At 38.4% G+C, this 26,325-nt stretch overlaps 4 protein-coding genes across 5 annotated transcripts in view; 3 read left to right on the top strand and 1 right to left on the bottom strand.

The window, feature by feature from the left end:
* Window positions 1-53: 53 nt before the first annotated feature.
* On the top strand, window positions 54-11,187 carry LOC136250118 (protein ecdysoneless homolog). Its single transcript, XM_066042288.1, has 14 exons — window positions 54-291; window positions 743-854; window positions 1,392-1,479; window positions 1,892-2,064; window positions 2,113-2,245; window positions 2,292-2,342; window positions 4,931-5,047; window positions 5,095-5,217; window positions 5,501-5,586; window positions 6,626-6,726; window positions 7,059-7,129; window positions 7,180-7,262; window positions 10,671-10,798; window positions 10,844-11,187. The coding sequence occupies exons 1-14, from the start codon at window positions 90-92 to the stop codon at window positions 11,131-11,133; spliced, it is 1,758 nt and encodes a 585-aa protein (XP_065898360.1). The 5' UTR covers window positions 54-89; the 3' UTR covers window positions 11,134-11,187.
* On the top strand, window positions 7,269-8,937 carry LOC136250128 (uncharacterized). Its single transcript, XM_066042299.1, has 3 exons — window positions 7,269-7,528; window positions 8,224-8,463; window positions 8,519-8,937. Exons 1-3 carry the CDS (start codon window positions 7,282-7,284, stop codon window positions 8,872-8,874), a joined length of 843 nt encoding a protein of 280 aa, XP_065898371.1. The 5' UTR covers window positions 7,269-7,281; the 3' UTR covers window positions 8,875-8,937.
* On the bottom strand, window positions 11,015-19,168 carry LOC136250122 (phosphatidylinositol N-acetylglucosaminyltransferase subunit A-like). The gene is made up of 14 exons (XM_066042292.1): window positions 18,775-19,168; window positions 18,631-18,721; window positions 18,524-18,589; window positions 18,355-18,477; window positions 17,604-17,779; window positions 17,442-17,557; window positions 17,289-17,396; window positions 17,135-17,241; window positions 13,782-13,864; window positions 13,402-13,487; window positions 13,220-13,347; window positions 13,117-13,172; window positions 12,129-12,228; window positions 11,015-11,195 (listed from the first exon to the last, which is right to left on the bottom strand). Exons 1-14 carry the CDS (start codon window positions 18,798-18,800, stop codon window positions 11,136-11,138), a joined length of 1,326 nt encoding a protein of 441 aa, XP_065898364.1. The 5' UTR covers window positions 18,801-19,168; the 3' UTR covers window positions 11,015-11,135.
* The window catches only part of LOC136250120 (beta-chimaerin-like), a 12,169-nt gene continuing 4,659 nt past the window's right edge, over window positions 18,816-26,325 (top strand). The window contains exons 1-11 of one of the 2 annotated variants that reach the window (XM_066042291.1): window positions 18,816-19,016; window positions 19,062-19,142; window positions 19,227-19,282; window positions 19,344-19,375; window positions 19,436-19,549; window positions 19,888-19,946; window positions 20,001-20,395; window positions 20,470-20,547; window positions 20,782-20,947; window positions 21,004-21,096; window positions 21,422-21,499. In XM_066042291.1, coding sequence (XP_065898363.1) covers window positions 18,869-19,016; window positions 19,062-19,142; window positions 19,227-19,282; window positions 19,344-19,375; window positions 19,436-19,549; window positions 19,888-19,946; window positions 20,001-20,395; window positions 20,470-20,547; window positions 20,782-20,947; window positions 21,004-21,096; window positions 21,422-21,499 — 1,300 coding nt within the window. In that variant the 5' untranslated portion in view covers window positions 18,816-18,868. The remainder of the gene's footprint in view (window positions 19,017-19,061; window positions 19,143-19,226; window positions 19,283-19,343; window positions 19,376-19,435; window positions 19,550-19,887; window positions 19,947-20,000; window positions 20,396-20,469; window positions 20,548-20,781; window positions 20,948-21,003; window positions 21,097-21,421; window positions 21,500-26,325) is intronic. The other variant, XM_066042290.1, reaches the window with a different exon arrangement.

Raw genomic sequence — 26,325 nt, 5'->3', positions numbered from 1 at the left:
AACAGTTTAAAAAGATGTATTGTCTCCGCGTGTTTTGATCTTGCACACCCACACCACACCTACCATAAACCCACAATCGAAGTGTCCAGATGGCAAGCAGTGATAGTTTTCCGCCAGAGGGTCTCTCTCCATCAGAGGACACCGTGGAGTGTAGACTGTACCCGCTAATAGATCAAGAACACGAGACTGAACAAGAATTGTGCGTCAGGGCTATGGAATACTCGCAGTTTTTGAAGGAGCTCACGTGCGACTATATATGGTATCACGAAGATTTACGGATATCCGTATCACGTGAGTGTTAAAACAACTTAATATCACACTACAATTTCTCCCTGTAGTTGTAGACTATAAAAAAATTTTCAGATCACGTGTGCGTTTAGGAGCTAGCACATAGCAACAGATTACATCAAATTCCTGACAAAGTCCAGCCTAAGTTTTTATAGCCTCACCAAACAGTTTGGGTGGGGGTGGCAAATGTTTCTGCTGCCCACAGCCACATGAGCTAACAGTTGCATCTGGCAGACAACGAATGCCCATGTGATCATATAACCATTGAAGTGGTGAGGTCTATGGATTTTACTGGCTCTCGTTATCTGCATTTTAGATGCAAGATAAGCACATGTACCTATTTGTATAGTATAAATTCATGTCACCATACAGCATATTGAGTGTAGTAGCTAGATCTAATAGGCTCTCTGTTAAATGATGGCGGTTGTTATAAAGTCAGTGTGTAATACTGTAGGTAGTGGTTGTGTGATGGTGTGCGTCACGTTCAGGGATGGAATAGAGGACGAATGGTACCTTGTGTCTCTGATGTGTCGATTGACCGAGACCTTTGCTGATCTTGTAGTGAGGTGAGCCCAGGATTTGTGCAGCTAGAAATATTTGAGGGAACTAGTTTAATTACTTTTGAGGACACAAAGGTTTCAAAGCATTTAGGAAATTACACCTTTTAGAGGATAAAAGCTTTTGTAGATTTAGTACAAAGTGAATTGCTTTGTCTCTTAACAGTTCCTATATAGCCATTTATAAATATCTGCACTATTCTGCATTATCAAGTGATATATGTACTTACATACATTCAATATCACACGCGCACGCACACGCACGCACACACACGCACGCACACTAATGGTAACGGTAACATAGCATACACTAGCATGAAAATATGTCAGGTACTCAAAAGCTCATTAGATATTATTTTATCATAACAGTTTATTCTGGGAAAAATTGAGAGTACTGGTCATTTTCGAATAGTACTGACCACATATTGATCAGAATCATGCAGTGCATGCAGTGCACACATAACACATACTGTAGAGTTCATGTTGTAAGGTGGTGTGGGGTGGTGTGGGGTGGTGTGGGGTGGTGGTAATGTGTTGTGTGTTTAGCATTTCAGATGGGGATGGAGAATTTCTGTTGATCGAAGCAGCTCATTATCTTCCATTGTGGCTGAAGCCAGAAACTAGCACAAACCGAGTTAGTATCCCCTCAAATAGAAGCGCATCCCGGAGATAAGGTTATCCCAAGCCTTTGTACGTATATCCAACCCAACCCCAATAGCCTGCTTAATAATCTGACCGCCTGTAAGTGTTTGAGCGTTAATCGGATGGCTGCAGGTTTGAGGCTGCCCAGGTCCAGTCATGGGTTTTTTCTCTTTTCTCCACTTTATGTAACAACTTTAAACAGGCTGTAGGACCAGGTGTCCTACGGACCTTTAGCACTTGTGCTGTAAAGCCTTGAAAATAAACTTCTTTTCCAGCTCATTAAGTAGGTGGCTACATTAGGCAGGTCACTTTGTGCACAAATGACACATTTGGAGATTTTCAACTAGAGGGCTTCTATTTGAGACCGCTTCAATTCAATATTTAGAGTACGTCACACTGTGTAGGTATTCATCCATGGCGGGTGTGTTCACATCATCCCTAAGCCAGCCAATCCTGCAGAGATCCTGCACTACCCAGTAGCCACACCCACACTACAGCAAGCTCTTTCATTGGTCAGATCAGATACACATACAGAGGCGTCATCACTTATCCAGGAAGCCATAAACCAGAAAATAAAGTTAGGGTGTGTGTTGTTTACATGTTGCTATGACGATATTCCCTACAGGCAACAGATACACTCCCCACACTTCACACACTGTTATGTACCCATGAGAGTGGCACATGTGATACATCATAATAGACAGTTAGTGGCTGCAGCTGTACATGCAATGTGTGATCGTGATGTGATTGATATGAAGGTGTGTTATTATTAGGATGTAATGGTTGTCATGGGTTACCATACAGGCTTGTAGGAAGATGACTACGTTCCCAGTGGACAAATGTATTATGTCTGGAGTATGTCATAATATGTCTCTGTGTGTCTGTCTCTCTATGTGTCTCTATATGTGTGTCTGTGTGTGCACATGTATGCTTATGTATGTGTCTCTGTATAATCTGTTTGTGTGAATGTTTATGTCTGTCTATATGTTTGTGTATGTCTAATTGTGTGTATGTGTTTGTCTGTGAATATATGTTTGCTTTTGTGGCTGTGTGAGATGTCTTCATTGTTATTGTATCCAAAATGTTAGCTACAGCTTAGTTTCCTTATCATCTTATTATAGCTGTATAAAGTGCAGTACTTAGCACAAGCTCACATAGTTAACAAGTTGTTGAGTACGCAAGTTTTGTTTCAGATTTCATAGTTTTCTGCAGTGTGTGATGCTAATCATTTCAATTTCCTACATTGTGTTTGCCAACCAACATACATTCACCATAAGATTTTGAAGAACTTGTCCTATGTTTTCTTGGAGACAACAATGTTCCCATTGTGTTCATCCCTTGCCCCCCAATGCTATTGCATCATGTCCACCGTTATCAAATTTTACAAATTTTTAGTCCCAGGAGCTATGATGTGTTTCACATTGAATTGATGCCTCAAAAAATTTAATATGTAATTCACGAATGCAATAACACAAATCAGGGCAGGTCACTCCAACTTGATTCTTTAGGGTTAGTAGGTCACACATAAAAACATTAAATTAAAAAATCAGGACGCAAGTTGGGAGTGCTGAAATAATAATGCAAGCTGGTCTTGATGAAGCAGCATAGCTTATTTATACCCAAAGTGTATTTAGATAAGGTATGTATTTGTAGGTAAGCAGTAGTTAAATGCATTGGAAAGAATACAAGGCTTGTGATAGAGTTTATAGCAACATATCTGCTTGTTTTGTGTACCCATGAAATTTATTTTAATTTTTCAATCTGCAGATAAGGTGGATTGGTCAGCCCATGAATTAAGTTGTCATGGCCTTAGCTCAATTTGAATATACTACTAGGGTCACTGTGTATTAGCAAGAGTCCATAATAAGTAACATGATTAAGGCCATGTTGCAGGTGCCAATACCCTACAGTAACAGTATGTGTACTGTAGACTCACAATAGTTGTAAGGGCTTGTTTAGGAAGCTCTCAAGTAGACCAAGGTAGTGTGTGGCCCAAGAAGCCAGTATTACACACAAAGCTGGAATAGCAGCACACACTTTAGCTACACTGGTATGAGGAAGTTTTTGCTGTCACTCTAGTTTGGTTATTGTAGACCAGTTTTAGGGCATCACAAATTAGCAATGAATCATGCCTCCCTAATCAAACTACTAATAGTGTTAGGTTATTCAGAGGATGGTGTTAAACCCGCATATCATACAAGCAAGGCTGGCTGTGGTGGGTGTAGAAGAGGTTGGTCACAAAATCTCACAATCTCATAATTGACAATGGTTGTACACACACACACACACACACACACACACACACACACACACACACACACACACACACACACACACACACACACACACACACACACACACACACACACACACACACACACACACACACACACACACACACACACACACACACACACACACACACACACACACACACACAAACATTCATGTCATATTCACAACCCTCACAAACTTTATTTCCTGGGTGCAAAGCAAGTGTTAAGTTATCAGGTTACTGATTAACAACCCATTGGTATGCCATATTTTTCAGGTTGCTTGCAAAAACAAATGCAATCGTGTTGTATTCATGTGAGGATTTAATTATTATAGGATAATCTTATAGTTCATTTTCAGCATCAAGTTTTGGTGACAAGCTGCTGAATACAAGCCTTGCTAGTTTTGTGTCAAGGATCACTGTTTGATCATGTTGTTGCAAGCAACCTGACAAAATACAGTGTGCTAACATTACAAAACATTGTCTGATTGTTTGATTGTCTCATGACTGTTACACAATGATCATGTGACACCTTATTATGTTGTAGCAGGATGCGATGTAATGTCTTATTTGAGGTATGAAAGTGTTTCCCCAGGAAGTGTGATTATTTCTATGTGTAGGTCAGGTGTATATGTGGTACTGTAATTAAACCACATAGTTGTGTGTGCGTGTGAGAGAGACAGACAGAGACATAGCTAAGTGTAGAGTAATTGCAAGGTTCCAGGTTTGATGCTCAGTGATGTCCAGTTGCTGTTGTTGTTCTTTGAGAAAGAATGCTACTAACATTGCTCCAGTCTACCTGGTCAACTGGGGAAAATACCCAACTGCCCACATCTGGCTTAACAGTGTTGGGGTTGTTTCAGAACTTTGAGTTCTGCAACTTCTACACATAAGTCATAACACAGTGTTCTCTTGTGGGTTGTGGGTTACTAGTCCTACCCCAGGAAGATTTCTCTGGCAATTGTATGAAACACTGCTATTGCCACCCAGCACACCAACACTGGGGTGCTGTGCATCATTCAGGTACTCATGGCAGGCAAGGCTTTGTTTTGCTTGCTGTTGTTGTTTTTGTTGCGTGTGTGTGTGTGTTGCATGTACACATTGAATTGCAAAGCAAGGTTGTTATGCCATTATACAACACTTATAATGTGTTTTTACGTTTATACAGGTCATCTTTACTCGCCGACTTTACGCACAGTTACTAAGAGAACAATTTCAAGCACCCAGAAATGCTGGTTTCCACCACTATGGTAGTGGTACGGCTTATGATCTTGGCATCAAACTAGTAAGTGATAATCAGTGGGTGTGTCTGATTTGTATCACGTGATACAGACATGTGGTTTTGAGATGTTGATGTCATCATTACGTCGCCCTGTGGCAGCAGAAAATGTGTCTGATAGTGACCCTCTATGGCTTCAATTCATATCCAGCTTGCAACAGAAGGGATACTTCCAGGTGAGCATCACATGGGTTCTCACAAGTGGTAGGTCTAGGTGTTTACTAATTCAAGTCTTTAGAAATGGTTAACAAGAAAGTAGAAAAGCATGTGACCACTCTGGGTGTTAATCAGTTTGTTAAGTTTAGCATTGAAGTTAAGCCTACACGGTAGCCCTTTTGCAGGTCCAATATTTTATAAATATATCAACCCGTCTTTGACCAGTGAGTAATGTATGCTAGGACTCTGTAGTGTGTAGATGAATGTGTCTGTGCAACAATCATCTGATGTTTTATTATGTAGGGCCAACTGGAGGGATCCAAGCTGTATAATGAATTGAAGGAGAAGGCAAAATACTTCTACAAGGAATCAATGGTTGAGGATAACAGGTGTGTTAGTGACATTGAAGTGCTCTTGTATACCCCTGTTTGTCTGAAAGAAATTAAATGTTCAATTTGAGTGTCGGTGTATGTTCTATTAGAGCGTATATAAATGGTACTGTAGTGGGTTACTGAGCACTTTCATCATTGCGTGGGGGTTTGGATACCTGACGGTCAGCTACTATATTTGTGTATCATTATCTAAATGTTTGTATGCACTAATTTTTGTGGTTTTCAAGATCTACAAAATTCTCAGTCCATGAATGTGTAGTGTTTTCTGCTTATAAAACTGGCTATACGAAGTTATGTACTGGACACAGTAGAGTTACGGTATTAATGCCATGGGAATCAGTTGGCATTGTGAAACAATTACAAAGTTTTGGGAATGAGAAAATGTGTACTCATTAACACATTTGGTTAAAAGGGTCAATATACTCTAATAGAACAGTCAGAATTCTAATAAAGCCAACATCACCTACAAAAAAGAATGACGTAAGTTTGAATATTAGACTTCTCTGGTGCACACAATCAGTACAACATTGGAAATCTGTATATTGGGATGCACTAGTAAGAGATGTTGTTGATTATGCCATCAATATTTGAATTTACATAATGGATGACAATACCAATAGCCGATCCAATGTTATAATTAATATCAAATGGATTTTCCATATGTATAATGCTATTAGACTGATAATACATGTTGTAATAGAGTGATACACAGATTATTAGACCGACTGATGGCAATTAATATGGAAAGTTTCATGCTTTTCTCACAAATGATGCAACTTACGCACTAAGCTGCTCTACTAAAAGAAAGTTATACGGTTTAAAGGTCCACTAATACCACAAATAGTTTCCTTACACTGCTATCAAAGCCATTTGCTACACCATACACACATACTGTTGCATGATATTGCCTTTACACTAGTCTTGTGTGGTTGTTATCCTGAAACTGTGTGTGCGTGTGTGTTTGTGCAAGTGTGCCAATGAAAGATTTTTAGTAATATTGTATTTCCACCTGTTTATGATGCCACTCTTCCCTTAGAGGTCCAAGACTGATCCATGCTGAGTGTGTTCAGCACATCATAAATGATTTACCAGTGGACAAGCACCAATTGGAACAACAAAACCTGCCACCTCCTGATAGTAAGCCTCCCTAAGCCCCTGTAGTGGGTCACACACAGCACATGCAGTGGTTTTATTTATAAGTCATCTGTCAAGGCCAGAAGAGGTTGGTCACACATTATCAAACATCCCAGCATCCAATATCAAGCACAAGAATCCTCACAAACTTTTTAGTCACCCTAACACAAGTACACAAAAACATAGCTGAGAAGCAAGTGCATAATTCTTGTGAATGTCACAATAAGTGTGTCCAATATCAGTATAGCACCATGTTTGGTTATACGATCACACGTGCTAATAGTCTAGTGTGATCATCCTTTTTGACATCTTATGATTTTACTGTATTTCATTAGGTGATGATTGGCTTGAAATCACACCTGCTCAATTGGATCACATGATCTATGAGGCACAAGGAGTTACAAAGGTAAACATTCTTAGCAGTGTCTGGATTAGTGACGTTAAAACATTTTGTAGGGGGCGGGGCTGGATTCTGTTGTGGATGGAATGACGTCATTTGTCGATCACGTGTCCAGCTTCGAAGGAGTCGAGTTTCCAAGGTAACAATATTCTAATATCATGGGGCGGATAGTGACGCTACTCAAGTCGCTGACACAACGACAGTTACTAAACGTGGTCACGTCACGTAACATAACTAGCTATCTGCAGCGCGAATTTCAGCTAGGCAACAAGGACGAATACGTGGCAGAGGGTATTCTGGTGGAAATGATCAGCGAGTTGCTAACTGACTTACTAGCCGCTGGAGTGAAGTATTCAGATGCTGTAGTGTGCTATCACGTGATGGTGGATGCTCTAGACAGTTGCGGTTAGTAAGTAGGGAAGCCACAGTGTAAAACCTGCACTGGACTGAAATCCCACGTAAAAGGTTAAGTAAGCACTCCCTGCAAATCAGACTTCCTTGAGTCACGCAAGCAGCTATATATATATATATATATATATATGTGCAGAGTTGACGTAAACTCGATTGTGTTATAAGGTTGCTTGAACTGTTACCATTGCAATATTCTAATAGAATATCCAACTACTCTATTGGAATGTCATATGAATCAACACTTAAATTTACCTATAGAGGGGTATTCATTTTATGTCACACTAAACATTCAAGCCATTGATGAAAACAAGGTGTATTGTAGCTTAGAATAAACAGATGCCTTATTGATAAACCATTCCATGTAGCATTTCTAGTCATATTAACAGATATCGTGTGAGTTCTGATCTGCATATACACATAACTGCTTGATTAAGTTGCTAGATTTGCAGTGAATGCTTAATTAAGAGTTTTATGTGGTTTTCAATTTGCAGTGGCAGTTCCATATGCTGAATGGTGCGAATAGGAACCATAACTAGTTCAAGTCCAAAACTTAGGACAGAGTCCAGTGCAAGTGTTCTGTGTCCAGACCTCACCCATTGCATTAAGTTGGGTCCCTTACTCAAATGCAAGGGGGTGTGCAGAGTAGGTGCTGCTGCAACTTTGTTGATGATGCCTCTTGTCTTTGTTAGTACAACATGGAACCACCCAAGAGGCGCTAACACATTTCCTTCCATTGTTGGTTGCTAGACAGCATCAATTCGTGGCTCCTCACGCATACCAGCTGGTGCAGGATCATGTGATCAGGACAGTAATGCAACACTTCTACTTGTACCATGTTGTGCTAACTGAGGAGAGGGGTGTATCTACATCTACTGCCATGGTATTATGTCACACACCCACCCATGAGAGTGTACCACCACTAAAAGAAGGTGCGGAAATGTGCATTACATTATCCCGCCTACATGTACAGATATTTGTAATAAGGTATACAAGAGGACCAGTGGAATAAACGGCAGCAAATACAACAAATTGAACAAAACTACCAAGAAAAGAGAAAGCAGCTGCATGCCCAGCAATCTTGTGATCTGCCAGGGTCACATGATCAGTCAGTGGAATCACATGATCAGCCATTGACAAGACAAGAGGTGGAGGAAGTGACAAGACACTTGCTAGGAAACATTGTGAATGTTACTACGGGAACAATCCATCGTAACATAAAGGAGCAAGAATTGACAGTTGATATGGTAGCTGAGAAGTTTCAAGTGTTGAAGGGAACAAGTGATAACCCTAATAGTGGTGCACCATCGAGAAGATCAACCCGAGCTTCAAAACAAGATTAGCCTGTAGTACTACTTTGAAATGCTTTATGAGTATAAACCAATTTTATTGACTGTATCAACCAACCTGTTAATGTGGACACTTGAGAACACCTACGTAATCCAAACACTTAGTTATGATCCCAAAGCATAAAGTTGGTACCAAGGTGTTACACAGGTTCCAGTGAACTCCGGGTACCTGGGGTTAGTATATCTGCACAAACCACACTGGATATCTGTTGTGGCCGTGAATGAATGTGAATTACAACTAATTATAGGTACAAAGAATTTTATTATAAATTGACAAGTACTATTGCTGCTAATACCTATTAACTCTAGTTGGCTGGGCTAATGCTACTAGTTACAGTTACTTTAGCCTGTGTTGTTGGGACAAAATTTCACGTGCAAGATTTTTACGTAAAAAATAACCATGAAACTTAATTGGCTGTGTGTGTGTCTATGTATGATTGCATACACTAAAGCCATGATTTGTTAGACTGTTGTTCAATCCTTTGTAGGCTTTAGTCTAGCTTCTCGGATATACTCCTCTTCCATTGAAGCAGTGTTATATACAAACGTGTTTCTTAAATGTTCACCAAAAATTTCCATGCCTTGAAAGACTGGAATTACTGTTGACTATAATGCTGTAACCTGTACAAACACAAATGAACGTATGCACTGTATTGGAACACTCAAATGTATTGTATATCAAGACTGATACTCTTTAGTAGAAAAGTAAATGAGCAGTGAAATACTCTAATAGAGTATTCATACATGGAGTATTGTACCAGGATTACTTACTCCTGCACTCATCACATGATCTGGGTTCTCATGGATGCTGTAAACAGGAATAGGAGAAAGTTTGTTATGACACTTTCTGTGTACATTGTGGCACAGGGCTGGTGGAACAGGCCAGAGTATGTGGAGGACTAAACTTTGCAATAAAAGAAATGACTGTTCTATTAGAGTGCTGACTATTTATCAGAGTATGTGAATCCTTGCAATAAAGAGGAGTGGAGCTTTTTCCACTGCCTATGATCTGGCCAAGCAGTTTGGTGTTGTATATTTTTCAAAGACAACAAAGTTCATAAGTGAAGTATCAACTTGATTGTTGTGGTTTCCACAGATTTGTGTCTATAAAGTGATGAAATTAAACTTCATGTGAGATTATACAAGGGGTGCCTTCATGCTTGCCAATAACTGACATGTGATATTCCATATGTAAGCCACACAATGGACCAGGGGAGTATCAAGAATATCAAAATTCTTATCAACAGCTTTGCCAGCTCATGTTTCTGCTAGATAGCTATAGTTAGTGGTTACTTCCAAGCATCATGATATTTTTAGAGTATTTATTGGGAACAGCCTGTCTTGCTGGGAGCTGTAGGTTGTCTGTAAATGCAATTATTGGAATGGTCACACATTTCTCAAAGTAATTAACTATGTACAGAGGTGCCTTGGCTAAGTTGTATGTTGTACAGCATTGTATTATTAATGATTTTGGCCAATTTCAGAAGGAACAATAAATTGTGAGCGCTAAAGTGTACTGTATAGCACAAAAATTTGACCAGTAAAATTTTGACAAAATGTTTCAATAGAATATGTTAAATGTAAAATGTTGAGAGAGAAAGTTTTGATGAATTGCAATGCAAATTGTCAATCAAAAAATTTCTCCCATTATTAAACTTTTGCACTAACTACAATAGCAAGTTGAACTTGAGGTCACTGTGATGTAGCATCATCACTGAGTTGGTCACTATCCCTTCCACTGTGTGTAAATGTTAGTAGTGTATAACCAGATCAGCCTGTTATCATTCTAGTGACACAGCAGGAGTCACACTCAACCCAGACCAGTTCATGAGCCAGTTACGTGACATGTTACAGGAGGACGAGGAGGAGCTCCTCAGTGATGATGACATCACTTGCAGCAGCAACTCCAGTGATGAAGGTGTGTTGGTGGGTGTGGCTGCTGATCATGTAACTGTGTCTGTAGGAGAACAAGAAGGGGAGGGGCTGCTACATCATGTGATGCAACAGATGGACAAGGAGCTAGTTGGCACCACAATGGCTCAGAGTTTTGATCATGCGCAAGAAGAGGGGCTACAGGAACAACAAGAAGGGGAGGGGCTCCAGCAGCAACAAGAAGAGGGGGAGCTCAGACCAGTTGACATTGATTTTAATTTAGTTAAAAACTTGTTAGAGTCATATGCATCACAGGATGGTGGGGCTGGCCCCACTTCCAACATTCTCCAATCGATGGGAATTAAGTTGCCAGAACAATGATGTCATCTCTGGATTACATCATCATTTTTATCATCAATCACATCTGGTACCACATCAACACCCTAAGAATGCATGGATTTAATTATGGTGACAATACATGATTAATACATAGATCATAAAATAATTTTTTGTCACAAAGTTCTATTTGAATTACTGTGCAAAAACTGTAAGTAAATGATAAGCTAGCTCATGTGACAAAATACACATCAGTTGGATGTTCTATAACTGTTCTAATAGAGTATCTCAATGATAACTTAATATCAAATTCCTATTGAAGAGAGTACAGAAAACCAATAGGACAATAATAACTTATAGCTGCACATTATACACAGTTGAAGCCATTGGGTAATAAAGTGTAAGTTCTTAGTCTGTTTTGTCCTAAAAAGTCTTCAAAGAGAACAAGAAAAAATGGAGGCAAACCTCCTGTCCCTCTCTCGGACATTTTTATGCTGCTAAAGTGTATTGTAAGCTATCATTGTATTGACAGTACAAATGTACCACATTAGTCATAATTTCATATTAATAGAAGAGTGTGCCTACTAAACACTTGGGTAGAGTATGAAGTTAACATTACTTGTGTGTAAAACTACAGTTAGTTGTTATGAAAACAAATCAGAGAAATACACTAAACACATTACAATACTGTCAGTATAGTGAGAAGTGTTTGGGGGGCAATAGTCTTGTTGTTATAGCTTTGACTAAACCCACTAAAATGTTTCACCACAAGAATGCACCCAATGGTTTATGTACCAAAACATACTACACATACAATACAAACAACAGGAGACTTAGACAGAAAAGAAGTTGATGAATTAGTTGCATCTTTAAAAGTATTTGTACTATTTTGTATATGCAGTCTGGTATTAAGTGAAGCATATGTCAACATTTCATTGATGACAGTGAGGATTTTTAGTCATTTATCTTGTACAGTACATACAATGCTTGACACTAAGCACATTAAACACACAATACAAACGCTTTCTTGTTGTACACACCTTAGCTGGTCTGATCCAAGCCACCAACGTGTACACAAGTTGCAATAGTGTCAATAGTGCCACATACACTATACCAGCCACTGGTCCCCTGGAGTAGTGTCTGTATGTGGGTAGCAGACAGACAGCATAATGAACCCTCTGCTACGTACCATGCATGTATAGAGGCTACAATTTAATTTGTTTTCAAGGTGGAGCCTGTAATTTTGCACAATTTGCAAATGAATCCACATGTCATAATAAGCTGGTCACAGGTAAGTTAGCCCCAGAATCTCTGAATCAGTTGAAATGAAATATTTAGGTTAAACAGTATGTGTTGGGTTGTTGCTTTATGGAACCTATATCAGTGGTGGATCTGGTGAGTTTCTGTAGTTTCGACAGAAACCCCTTTTGAAATATTTAGCTCAGCGGAAGTCTATAACTATTCTTAATTGATGCACTGACAATTCTTCATAGTAAAATGCATGCAATTACATTAAACTAACAACTGTTATAGCTTTTAAAGCCTCAGAAACACTTTACTTTTCACATTCCACTGTATTAAAAATGATCAAGATACTCTAATAGAGCAGTCAAGTAACTACTCCAATAGAGCAATCAAAACAACAGTATAACCACGTTGTAGCTAGATAGCTAGCTAGCTAGGACAGTTTAAAGTATTAGATTTACTGTACGTAATTGTTTGAAAGCAGCCTAAAATCCAATCTCAGAGCTTCTAAAACATCAAAAATTTCTCAGATGCTGTAGTCTTCATTCCTTATCTGTATACATTTTATGTTAATTTTCAGAAACCTTTTATAAATCCTAGATCTGCCACTGTGTATAATATGGACACATTTAGAACAAACCAATACTGGTTATCAAGGTGTCCTGATTTTTCAGGATAATAATCTAAGGGAACTTAACCAAGTGTCCCAATTGTGTAGTCCTCAATTGTTCACATTAACAGGTTCGGTCCACCCACCAAACCTATTTCACAACTGTAGCTTACTTGTAAATCTGATCTACATAAGTCCTGTTTGCTGACATGATAACTCTATCATACACCTGTTACTATAGTAACCAGTACAGTAACACCATTGTCATAACAACACCTTTTCTGTCCTCTCAGCAATGTCATACCAATTGTACATGTCAGTTACTCGTTGGTGAGACTCCCATGCATCTAATTGCTGCCCACTTCTCTGTACTTCAATGGCTTCATGTAGAGCTTCTGCTAATGCTGTGTGTGTTACCAATGACACAACTGTTAACATGGTGACCAGCTACTGCTCACATGAGACATTGGGCTCAGCCATGCATATCATGTCATTAGGTAACACTTCAGGAACTCCACCCACCTTTGTGCTAATAACCTGTAAACTGACGAGGATGTGGCTTATCGTACATGTGATCCATAGGACACACTCCCAGAGAAGGTTGGTCACTATGATAACATAGTTGTGTGTTATTGCATAGCCAAACGTGGTGATACTTATTGTCTGATTTTCTAATTGGTCTAGCTACGTACTGTGTTGGGATGGCTGAAAAAAGGTTTGTGAGCACAAATGACATGGATCTAACAAGCCACATATCAGAATACTTGGTAATGATACTTAGGTATTGGGGTTGAATAAGCTGAACTATAAGACTATGACCAACCTCATATCTACTTACCCACAACTGACAGCTTCCACAATGGCGATACAGAATGCCTCAGTCAGTGAAGTGTTGAGGAATATATCACCTTGAACCAGCACCTGTGGTATACACAATAGACTAACAACCTGGTCATATGTCAACTTATTAGTGTGTTTCATAGGCCCAACCAGAAGCCCATAAGCACCATGTCTTACAATGCTCATGAAAAGTTTAAAAATCCATAAACTCTGAGCATGAGTGTTTTATCTAGTACAAATATCTTCTCTCAAAACACTTGGCTGACTGCAAACATGATCTCTTGCTTGCATTACTGCATTCCTTTCAAGCTGATTTCTGTTTATTCTTAATGATTCACTCATGAGACAACTAATCTAGGTCAAAAATAGCTGCCAAGAAATGGTTGTAATGATGTCATTGTCTATAAATTCTAGTATTACATGACAATGTCATTATCAAAACAGATGGCTGCAGGTTCAAGGCTGTCCAGGTCCAGTCATGGATTTTTTCTCCTTTCTCCACCTTTTCAAACACACTTTATGTAACCAGGCTGTAGGACCAGGTGCCCTACAGACCTTCAGCAATTGTGCTGTAAAGCCTTAATAAATAAATAAAATTATATTTCTTAAATTCCTATTTCACAATCTTTTCACCCTAGCTTTTTTGATGGCTGCACCATTACATTGAGCTCCAAAGCCAGAGCTTACCAAGCCAGCTTTGGGGCTTACTTTTTACCTGTATTTTCATTTATGAGCTTTTAATAATTTGTGATTGTTTTTGCAACACCTGTTTTGTAACTATTATTGTATACTGAATACTCTATTAGGGTGACTGCACTATTAGAGTATCTCAATCAGGACACTTTAAAACGAGAACACCTGTGTAATATGGACACTTCTCAAAGTATCCCAAAGTATCCCATAGTATGTCAACTAAGCTGGAAAATCAGGATACCTTGTAAGGTGTCCTGTTTTAATTTACATTAAACTCGATGTATATTTAATACAATTTCTTATAAACGACAGAAAGTCCTTCTTCAAATTTTTACCTCAATCCCACGAATAGAGGTGTGATAACAAATCATTACAACACATGTTTGGTTCTCACATAATAACTCCATAGCAATACACAACAAGGTAGAACATAACAGGATGTGTGATGTTATCTATCCCAACTCATGGTACTGAGAATGATGATACCTTAATGGTGTGTTGCCAAGCTCTATATAGTTTGTATACATTAAAAGTTCATCAAAATATTCAGTGAATACACAAAGGGATGCAACATTGCTGTATGTTGTTTCAAGGATAAATATTTTTATGAAAACAATGAAAGGTTTGTCCATTAAGTATCTAGTCTAGGTAAACAAGGAAGGTGTCCATATTAAGTATACAGGTCCCACTGTACCTATGAACCACTGCAAACATCTGGTCTCAAGAAATGCAAAGTCTTGAGAAACAGCAGGGTTACTATCCATCTCATCATCTCAAAGAAAAGTTGTACCTAATACCATAATTTTATGTGAGTTCAGCCACAACACAAATAAGCCAACAACTTGTGGTAACAATTAAAGAGTTGGGAGCTATTAAGCCACAAACTTATTCACAAACTCATACAAAAAACTAACAACAGACAGAGCCAAATGTTTAATTACACATAGCATTAGTCTGAACTATAACCTCTTCTGGGATGTGAAAATGATTAGTATAGGGAAATCCCCTATCACTGGGTGAGCAGTAAACACATCACAGCCACTTCACATGTCAGTGCTAGACTATCATTTACAATTGGTGACACCTGATATACCACAACTGTGTTGATATAACATGTCCCCATGACCACACCTTGCTACAAACAGGTTTGACAGGTATTTTTAGGAGATGATGTAATATTGTCTACTGGTAGCCAATACCATATAAGGAAATTACTAAACATAGTATTAATGAGCAGTATGAGCTAAGGGATACTGTATGCTTGATATACATACACTACTAGTATTTATACTATATTTGAGGTCTATAATGTGATACTGAAATATTGTATCTATGGAGATAAAGATGTCTGATGGTTTCAGCATGCCCATATAAGGATTCTTGCACTCTTTTAACTGGTAAAGGATTGCTTCAAGCACTGTTTAATATAATTCTTGTGAGGCAATTACTCAGAGGCCAGTCGCAGCAGTTCTACCATAAAGAGTCACGAGGAGAAAATTTGTGAAGTGAAGTGATCTATTCAACAACTCCTCAACAACAATGACTGATATATACTATAGTAAATCATTTCTTGAATTACACATTTAGTGTAACTGGTATATATATAAAGTGTGTAGCACTATATGGATTCCACTATATACAGAATGAAAGATGAATTAAATATAATTCGGTGATAGTTAATTACTATATCTGTATTAACTCTTGGTAATAACTTACATTGAAATTGCTGAGTGCAGAAAAATTCCCAAATCTGCGCAGATGATGTTGCCACAACACAGCCGGGAATTGGGAATTTCTTCTGCATTCAACTTATACTTAAGTAGCATGACTACTCCAAAGGCCCACTAAAATACCAACAACCCATATTACTGGTAGAGTGAGGAAATATTGCTTCATAACTAAATACACATTTGGATCAATTGACTTAAAATATGTTTACTGCTATAAGGAGGTTGTCCTCAAACAGAGGTAAAACCGTATTGGTAGACAGTGTTGGGAGTAATGCGTTACTTATGTAATGCGTTACGTAATATTATTACTTTTGTGGTATCTAAATAATATAACGAAATACGCTATAAAAACAGGTAATATAACTCAAGTTACTTTACTTACAAATGTAACACGTTACCTAAGTAATATAGTTACTGTAACGAATCTAATATTATGTAATATTATTACTATAAGTAACGAAGTTACTAATCTTGTTAGTGATCCACTGAGTAATTCCTAGCCACAACGAAGTAATGAAGCCTACTGAATGAAGCTTATTCACCAGCTTCTTACTTATAACCAAGATTTTCACATTGTGCAACAACGTAATCATGTCATGTGATAAGGTGGTAGTTTCACACGTGACAGCCTAGGGCTGTGGACACAAAGTAATATAATATGTAATATTATTATAGTTACTTTATTTTATGGGTAATATGTAACTGTAACTAAATAGTTCAGTTGCAAGTAATATGTATTATGCAGCTAGTTACTTTTAAAAAGTAACTGTCCCAACACTGTTGGTAGAGGTGTGTAGGGACCTCAGAAATTTAGTATTATTTACAGAGCAGGATAAATGTACAGTGTCCTTTATTAGTTATATATGCAGTGTCTGTTTAAAGGTTCCTTTAAAAGAAGTTCCACATGCTCATAGTACTACTAACTCACATCTCTAACTTGAGAGTGGTCCAGTCCACCCAATAAAGTCACCCTATCCATCAAGTCATGCTGTTCCCTAATCTGCTCCAGCAATACTCTGTAGTTGCCGTCCCCACCTGTATGTACCGGTCGTCACGACAACACTGATAATGTCATCACTGACCAATCAGGAAGTCCACATGAGAGTGCCGTTTACATATAATCGGGATAACACCAGCTAACAAGTCCATTCCTTTACGATATACCAGCCGACTGATGACTACAATAGTAACTAAATCCTACAATTAAAATTATCCTGATACGAGTACCAGTATACCTCTGCCAGGTGTTCTCTTGGAAGGGTCTGGAGTGAAACATGAAGTGTCTACAGCATTAGGAATCACTGATACTAAATCAGGTGGGAGCTTTGCTCTTAGTACTGTGTTCTCCTTACTATGACAAGTTACATACCACAGTCCCCATACCACGATCTACATACCTGGTGTAGGATACACAGATCGCATGATCCACATCAGTCAACACAAACTCCAGAAATTTGTTACTATTTATGCTACTGTAATCAGCAAATCCAAATAAGGAATGATCGGTGAAGACTGCTCTGATGCCCATAGTACGAGCATGAAGCAAAGCTTCATGACACAATGGAGAGAAGGCCTGTGATAGGAAACAAGTGATAACTAACAAACCTCTTTAAAGACTAGCACTGGTACATGCTCTACTGTGCATGTTATATACATCACAGGCATGCATAACGTAACCAGGTTTTATCTTCTAACATACAGATGCACATTTTGTGGTGCCAAGTTTAGTTTAAATGTCGTGAATGATAGGAGTTAGCTTACTCTAATAAAACACACAGACAAACATGCATAAGTTAGTGTCCTAGACCACTCACAAGCCCTACTTTAGTTACTGTAACAAGGTCTAGCTTCTTACAAACCTTCGTTGTCTATGATACTTTAACAAGACCTAGCTTGCAGAACTCTGACAACACAACTGCTGAGCACTATCAACACCAGACCACACCATGTTTACCATAAATGGGTCTATATCATTCAAGACATACTATCTGACACTGTCCCAATATATCAGCTGCAATACCCTCACTTAGTCTCATCCCCAAACGTTCAATGAAGCATCCTTACCAATTACAAAGATTATCTGATGGGCAATTAAAATTGTATGTAGGTACTTAATTAAGGAATAATCTTTGGTACAGTTTCACTCACCCCATGACCATGTAATATATCTACTTGTTCCCTGATACAAATATCCCTTATCATTGGTAGGGTAGTAAACATGGTCGGCACCGTACACTGCTTGAAGAACACATGAACTGGCAAGTAGTAGACCTGCAATCACTTCAACTAGCTGTACCATGACTTGTAGTGTGTCTACCTTCAACATGGAGGTGAGATAGCGTACCCCAATACGATTGCCATAAGCGTGTGTTATCACTACTACCTGTGTGGTACAGTGAGGGTGAGTCATGCGGCTACAATTACCTTATGGCCGCGCGCCAGCAGACACTGCGATAACTGATAGATATGGTTCTCCACCCCGCCCATGTTAGGATGGAAGAAACACGAGACCATGCTGTAAGGAGAACAAAGTCATATGCTATGCCACATCATCTCCTTCCTCCCTACCATATATTATATCTCCGCCCACCCATCGTACACGGATTATAATAACTTCCGTATATTATTATAGCCAGTTTATTTAGTGTTTGCTAGTGTAGTAATGACAGCTCGTTTAGGACTACTCAATAACCAACGGGAGTATGGTGTAAACGATATTGGGGTGGTGTTGTCACCGAGTGCCGCTCAAGATGAAGTCTTCTCCTTGTTAGATATCGAGGATGTATTAGACCCTCCGGACTTGGATGCAGGTAGGACAACCTATCACTACGGAATATCACTTATCCCGTCACTAGATGTAGTTGACGGATCAGATATGACTGATTCCACGGTCAGCGAAGACGAAGAGGATTATATAAACTGCTGGAACCCTTACTGTAAGTGTATTAAACCACTGTGGTCGTGGCGCAAAGTAAAACATCTGACCGCATTATTTGTATTGGTGTTTGTGACTTGTCTAGTATACCAGTTACAACAACAGGCACCCAGACCGCGTTGTGTACCGTGCAGGGATCCAGTGAGTAGTTGTCGCATGGTAAATTAATTGAGAAGCCATAATAATGTTTTTTTCTTGGCAGAATGTCCACCCGCCGCCCATTTATGGCAGAGAGTAAGTGTGGTGTATGGTAATAGCCCTCGTGTTGTCACCTGTGTGATACAATGCCTGTAGGTATCATGGATGTATCACTCGTGAAGAGGCCTGTCATATACTGGGAACACAAGATGGTAACTATCTGGTCAGAGCAGGCTTGAAGACACCTGGTACTTACAGCTTATCATTTGTGTAAGTATAATAGTGTAGTGAAACCTCTCAACAAACTCTCCAAATTAAGGATTCAATTAAAAACCTCCATAAATAAGGACATTTATATTAGTTACAACAGGTCTGGCTCTGTGCAGTTATACCTCTGAAAGAACCAAACTCTTCTGAACAAAATCTATTTAAGTCCCAAAATATCTGCCATAGAGAGGCCAGGGGTTGAATCCAGAAATGTACAATAAAATGTGTGGGGCCTAGTGTATACTGTAAGAGGTGTTTCTGTAGTGATGATGGTGGTACTATAGCTATTGTATTTGAGTGCTGGTCAGTGTAGTATGTATATACTCGTGTGGTCTTTGTAGTTTTAATCAGCGGGTTAGACACTATCATTTATACCATGATGGAAATCATCATTTTGTTGGTGAGTGTGTTATACCATCCTATCGGCCATTGATATCACAATGACCCTTAATAGGAGAGAAGTTATTTGACAATGTTGAAGATGTGGTTGCTGATGGATTGATCACACTGTACATGGAGAAGCATAATGCTGACAATTATCTTCAGAGACAGCGTAGCTCTATTATCAGTAGTTTGGGATCAACACAAAATGGCTCTGTTAAACAACAGAAACCTCTTCCCAAGTTACCCAGTGGTTTTATTGATAATGATCTCAATAAGGACACACGATGTGCCCTTACTCCAATCGTTGAACAAGAATTCAATTTTGATGATAATTCACGCTCACAGTTACCCATTGCTAACGGTTACAATGCTGATCCTACAATGTCAATAATGCCACGTAATGACCTACCCGGCCACAATGATCCAGTAAACTCTCCTGAGGACTCGCTAGTCAGTGAATCACATGTATGTTCATGTCCTTAATTGTTATTGTTGGGAAGACTTGTTCAAACAATAATGGGAGGGTTCTTTTTCTATAGACACCCAGCTTAGTGAAACAGTCTGTATTGGATACAGGCACGTTGTTTTTCAACTACAAAAAACCACACAATTTCAAGGTAAACATGTTACCATACAACAGGGAAGTTTGAAAAAGTTGAGAAACCAGTATGAAAGTTAATAAGCATCTTTAAAACTATTTGGTATGCTGTGCCCAGTCAGAAGTGAAGGATTTTATTAACATTTTGTTTGTCAAAGCTAATGAAGTGAAGAATTGTTCAACTTTTGTCATAATTTCCTGTTGTATGATGCTATTATGATGCTCAAGTATAAGCCGGCTGCTCCTCTATTAGGTACACAACTTCATAGGAATGGTCTGGTGTGATTTATGTAAGAACTTTATGTGGGGATTGAGAGCACAAGGCTACAAGTGTGTCGATTGTGGCTATAATATACACAAGCAATGCCAGGAGGAGGTCGAGCCCAATTGTCAACCTGTTAAACACAAGGTGAAAAGAAGTAAGGATTGTTTAGACAAATGTGTACCATATTTACCTGTTGTTATTTGTTAACAGTTTATGGAGTTGACCTCACTACTCATGTGAAGTTGTGTAGTATTAAACTACCTTTAGTGTTGAGGCAGTGTGTAATGGAAGTAGAAAGTAGAGGTGTGTTGTTGTGTTATAATATGTGTGTTAGTGTAGTGTGTATTGTTGAGTGTGAGTGTGTAGTTTATTGGTGTAACACATGGGGAAAGCTTTCATGTCTCACTTAGCAGTGTTGGGGTTGTTCCTTACCTATTTATATACATGGGATATGGTACAGTCCTCCTGCAGGTTACCAGTCCTGCCTCGGGAGGATTTATCATGCACTGAACTGCTAACTCTAGTGTTACCTGACTGCTGATTCACAGCATGTGTTTTGTGTTTGTGTAGCTATAGTATAGCATTGTGTGACCTACACAAGTACAGACTGATAACCTTGTTATTACAGGTATGACTACAGAGGGTATATACAGGATATCAGGACATGCTCAGGATACTATGACAATCAAGGAGAAGTTTGACAAGGGTGAGTAGTGACAATAGTATCATGATGACATCACATGACATCACTGCTTTACCAATGAGCTGACATGACACACTATACTGTCACGGAGAGTTCAGCTGTACCTAATAACTCTTGGGTCCCACTGGTCTGGATATTGGTGACTTGGTGTTTATCCTAGATATCATGGCTAACACAGTTGTGATAACCTTTGAATATCTAGTGAAATGAAAGCACTTAGTATGATGAATCCCTTTTGTGTTGAATAGCACAAGGTGAATTCACCCTTTTTAATATTCTTTGATCCCTTCGATGTTTCATCATATTTAGCAGCCACACTTAGTCACAGTATCCATAAATATGTGGTACCATGGGCCATGGATGCTGTAACCAGTGTGTGTTTGTTTGTGTGTGAGGAGACTGTATGGTGAAGTAGCACAACTTGTATACTTTGCAACTTAGAATTATTGTATACTATGACGATGTAGATCAAGAATTTCACTGATTTGTTGAAATTAGAACTCAATCCATCTACATAGTGCAAGTATTTGTGAACCCTGTTCTACCCATCAGTGTCAATGACACTCCGTGGCGCAACAACACACCCCTGCAACAACACACCCCTGCAACAACACACCCCTGCAACAACACACCCCTGCTTGCCTGGCATCTGTTTGTTTATTTCTTAGCTAAGGGTGGTAATGATTAGTTGAGGTTAGAGTGCTTGTATAATTCATCGACTTAAAGTTTGGAATCTTCACTTAATACAACAGTGAAACACAAGGTGAAGCACACTGATATTATTGAGGCTGCTCAGATGTTAGTGCAACATGTGATTCTGGCATTGATTTGTATTTGGCACCCCTGAATTTAACATACCAGGTGTGTATTTTATTTACCCAGTCAGTGTGTAGTTGAGATAATACAGTATATGTTGGGTCCACAAGTTGCTAAGCCATGCACATGCTATGTGGTGTGTGTTGTGACTGGCTGTCATTGGCTGCCTAGTCGTCCAGGAAAATTATGTGGAGAAAATAGTAATGACCAAGAGAGGCCTAACTTGTGTTATAGTTCAGTGATAGTAAATCCTCTGATTTGAGTATGCCAAACATACAGTAACACCAGAATCATTTGTCCGTTAGTTTGACAGTAAGTCAGTTGGTCATTCCAGTTACTACAAATTTTGGGACACATTTGGGCTTGATCCTATTGCCAAATGATCATGTTTTTTTATGAGTGGTATGCTTTCAGCTGCCATACAGTATTATTGCACCATATGATAACAGACGTCTGGCCTGGACCAAAAACCAACGTACTATAAAGGATAAAAATGTATCCCCCAATGGAATGTGTTTTGGAGAAAAGTGTCATTAATGGTGTGTAGAAGATGGGGCACTGTACAAATGAAATTGACAAAAGGAAACTTTGATGAATCCTTACTTCTAATAAATTAAGATGCTGCCAAATTGTAGATTATGCTTCAGAATGGTGCACAATATAATGGCACTTGCTCAGGTTTGACAAATTTAGTACATACTGACACATCAAATAAAACTGCATGACAACCAAATACCTTTATCCGTTGTGCTTGCAAATTTAATTTAAAATTGTCTCTTATTAAATGATAAATAAACAGTTATGAGACATTTAAACTGTGGTGTTGGTGACTGTAATGAAATTTAATGAAACATAGAGAGTCCATATAACTGAGCCATAATTTAATCTATCAACTAAAGTTACCAGTATGGCTATGGTAAGGATTTTGCTTTCTATGGTATGTATACCATGATATGCTACTGTGCTTGTGTAGAAGTGCTTTCATGCTTTGTAGAATGTAGTACGAGGCTGTTGTTGCTATACATTGAATTTTGATGTTCTAGAGCCAAACCACTGTTCTATGTTAATTGTGTGATAGTATAGCTAGTCTGTTGTAGAATGTCCCATCTATCTGACGTATGACTTTTGGAGCATTGTATTGTATTATCAGACTGTGCACCAGCTAGTATGTTAGTACCAACGAAAACAGTATCACAGTTTTGTCGTGATAGTGATCAAAAGGATATCCAACTGTGTCACTGGCACCTTGTGGTATACTGATACAAGGTGGATCTCCAACACAACACAAAGTTGCTTTAGCTGTTGCTGTAGTATAAGTTGTTATGTTAATATATGGACTATTGGCTAACTATATAACATGTAACCCATGGAGACCAATGAACTTGTTATATGTTCATAATGATCATCATCAAATGTGATGTGATGACCCTTAATGAGCTATCTGATTAGTTGACAATCATGTCATTAAGTCATCGGTAGAGTGGCGATGATGTGTGTGTTTGAAGCATTTTTAGTATGACAGCATTAACACGAGTTATTAGCTCTTGATAGTTACCATATAGCTGGAATTTTTTGAACAGCGAAACTTTTACAAAAATGTGTAAAAAGAAAATTTTACTTTTTTTTTATTCATGAAACTCCAGAAGAAATTAGTGGAGACACAATGATTATATTTTCATGCGTGTGAAAATTTGTGAAAATTTCATCCCTCAAAATTTCTGGTTATACAGTAGCTAGTCAACTGAAATGTAGATAACATGAGCTTTATAAAGGACTATATCTAAAACCAATTGAACATAAAATTTTGGTACAGTGACAAATTGTGCCTATAATTTTAGTACAAGCACTATAACCAACTAAATTTTATTCAACACATCTAATCTGTCAACAAGACTTCATCCCCTATAATATTATGAACTCTTGTAAACTGTGTGTCCCCAGCATATATACCAGTAGAAACTTATTTCTGTGATGGAATTTTGTGGTTTTTTATTTGGGAAAATATTTGAAGAAGGTCATGAATAATGAATCTGGTACTGTGAATTTTTAGCAAAACCACGAACTCAGTAACACTGTTTTGTCTCTCAAAACTTTCGTGTTTAACATTTTTTCTGTGTGTTGTGTCTTTAGTGTATGCTCATATATCTCATTGACTAATGGTGTCATATAACAAGGAGGTCGTGTGAGACTACAGTGCATGTCCCTGTGTATGTACATACCTACAGTGTGTAGCAGCACAGGTGGTCAGTGGAAACATAAGCTTGGTTACGATGTAATTTGGCACCTTATCAAGTAGGTGCAGTTTTTTCCTCTTTTACAAAGATAATACAAACATCTCTCTACAAGTATGTTGTTTCATTATATGATTCATGAGCTTGATACTTGGTACGGGGAAGTGTGCACATTTTCAGTGATGTAGTCTAGTGGTGCTCACATTGTTTCAAACTGTGCATGTACAAATTTTTGAATTATGTTTTGCTCATTTCCTTGCAAATATTCACCCTCAAGATTATCATGCAATAGAGATACAGTATGCAAGTCCTCACTGCAAAAAAAATTTTTTTCGCTCTGGTTGTGTGGTATACCATAAACAGTGTAAAAGTTGTTTGCTTGTTGTTATCAATTACTTCCTCTGGTAATTTTAGACCCCTATAGTTCCAGGCATAGATGTAATATTAATGTGCTAGCCAGCCAGTGTACCCAGCCAATTATATGAGGCTATTAATAATAATTACACATTAATCCCTACTAGTGTGGTCTGGGAGTGTTATGATTATCCTTGACCAATTGAAAAATGTTTTTATAATGGTTTTAGTAACTACCATGGTTACCATTTGAATATATTCGCTATGTCTTGTGGTCAAATATATAATGTGTACACACAATTCTAGTGATATATGAGATAAATATAATCCAACATTTTACTTGTTGGATTATCATGGTGGCATCTTGAAAGAGTTTCGGGGGGTCTGGGGTGCGACCTCAGCAGCTGTAAGATATTTTATTAATTTCTTTCCCTAAACCACACACTGTAATAGTGAATGAGCGTGTGTGTGTGTGTATGGTGTGGCAAGCTGTGGGTCATAAAAGTTTGAAAAACTAGGCCAGTGTGTATGTGCCATGTGAGTGTGTGTTGGGAACAGACTTGGTCTAATGTAATATAGTAATTTGTTAAGTTTGCAAATACAATTTAAGGAAATGTTTGTTCTACAACATATTGTGCTAAGCTGATTTGTTGCTAAGGAGTTCATTTGAATTTGTTAGTGTGATAACTTTATTTATTTACCACCTATACAAGTATTGATGTTATTATATCAGTCATTTGTGTTATTATAGAAACATTTCACCTAGTTAGTGAGTGAAGGTGTTTACCATCACACCATATATTTGCTAATCCCACTGAATAAAACTGAAAATTAATGTAGCAAGTTTTCAGCAAAAGTGAAGCTCTATGTACTTAATACTGACACTGATATGGAAAGACCATCTCTAGGATATATTTCATGTTTTACTTTTTCTCTTGAAACTTTGAATGGACTTTCACTTATTCAAACAATTACTTGATTCATCAGATTCCAGGCCCAGGAAGTTCCAGCATGGTCACCAGATGGTATCAGTGCAAGTGTAGCTGGGCACAATAACTAGGTTGCTCTCAATAAACTTGAGGTACTCCGTTACTCCTGATAGCCTAGGGTGCCTCTTAACTTGTTACCATATTTCTCATTGTGGAGGAGAAGTATTTCAATGATGTGGAAGTCCAATTAGCACCATCATTGGCAGCAATACTTGGAAGTGTTGTCTTGTACTAACACTACACTAGCATGTGGACAGGAGAATACGCTAATAGGATATACATGGGAGACTGATGGACTGTGTAAATATTTGTCTGCCACATTTGGGCCTGCTTGTAGCTAATGGTGGCATTGGTATTTTTCAGTGTATTAAATCTACACTAATAGTTACAGCATTAACGTGCAACATATAATTTTAACAGAAGAAAAGGTTGACGATTT

This window comes from Dysidea avara, chromosome 3, assembly GCF_963678975.1.
Source record: "Dysidea avara chromosome 3, odDysAvar1.4, whole genome shotgun sequence".
NCBI classification, from domain to species: domain Eukaryota; kingdom Metazoa; phylum Porifera; class Demospongiae; order Dictyoceratida; family Dysideidae; genus Dysidea; species Dysidea avara.
This window is presented reverse-complemented; position numbering and strand designations above follow the sequence as displayed.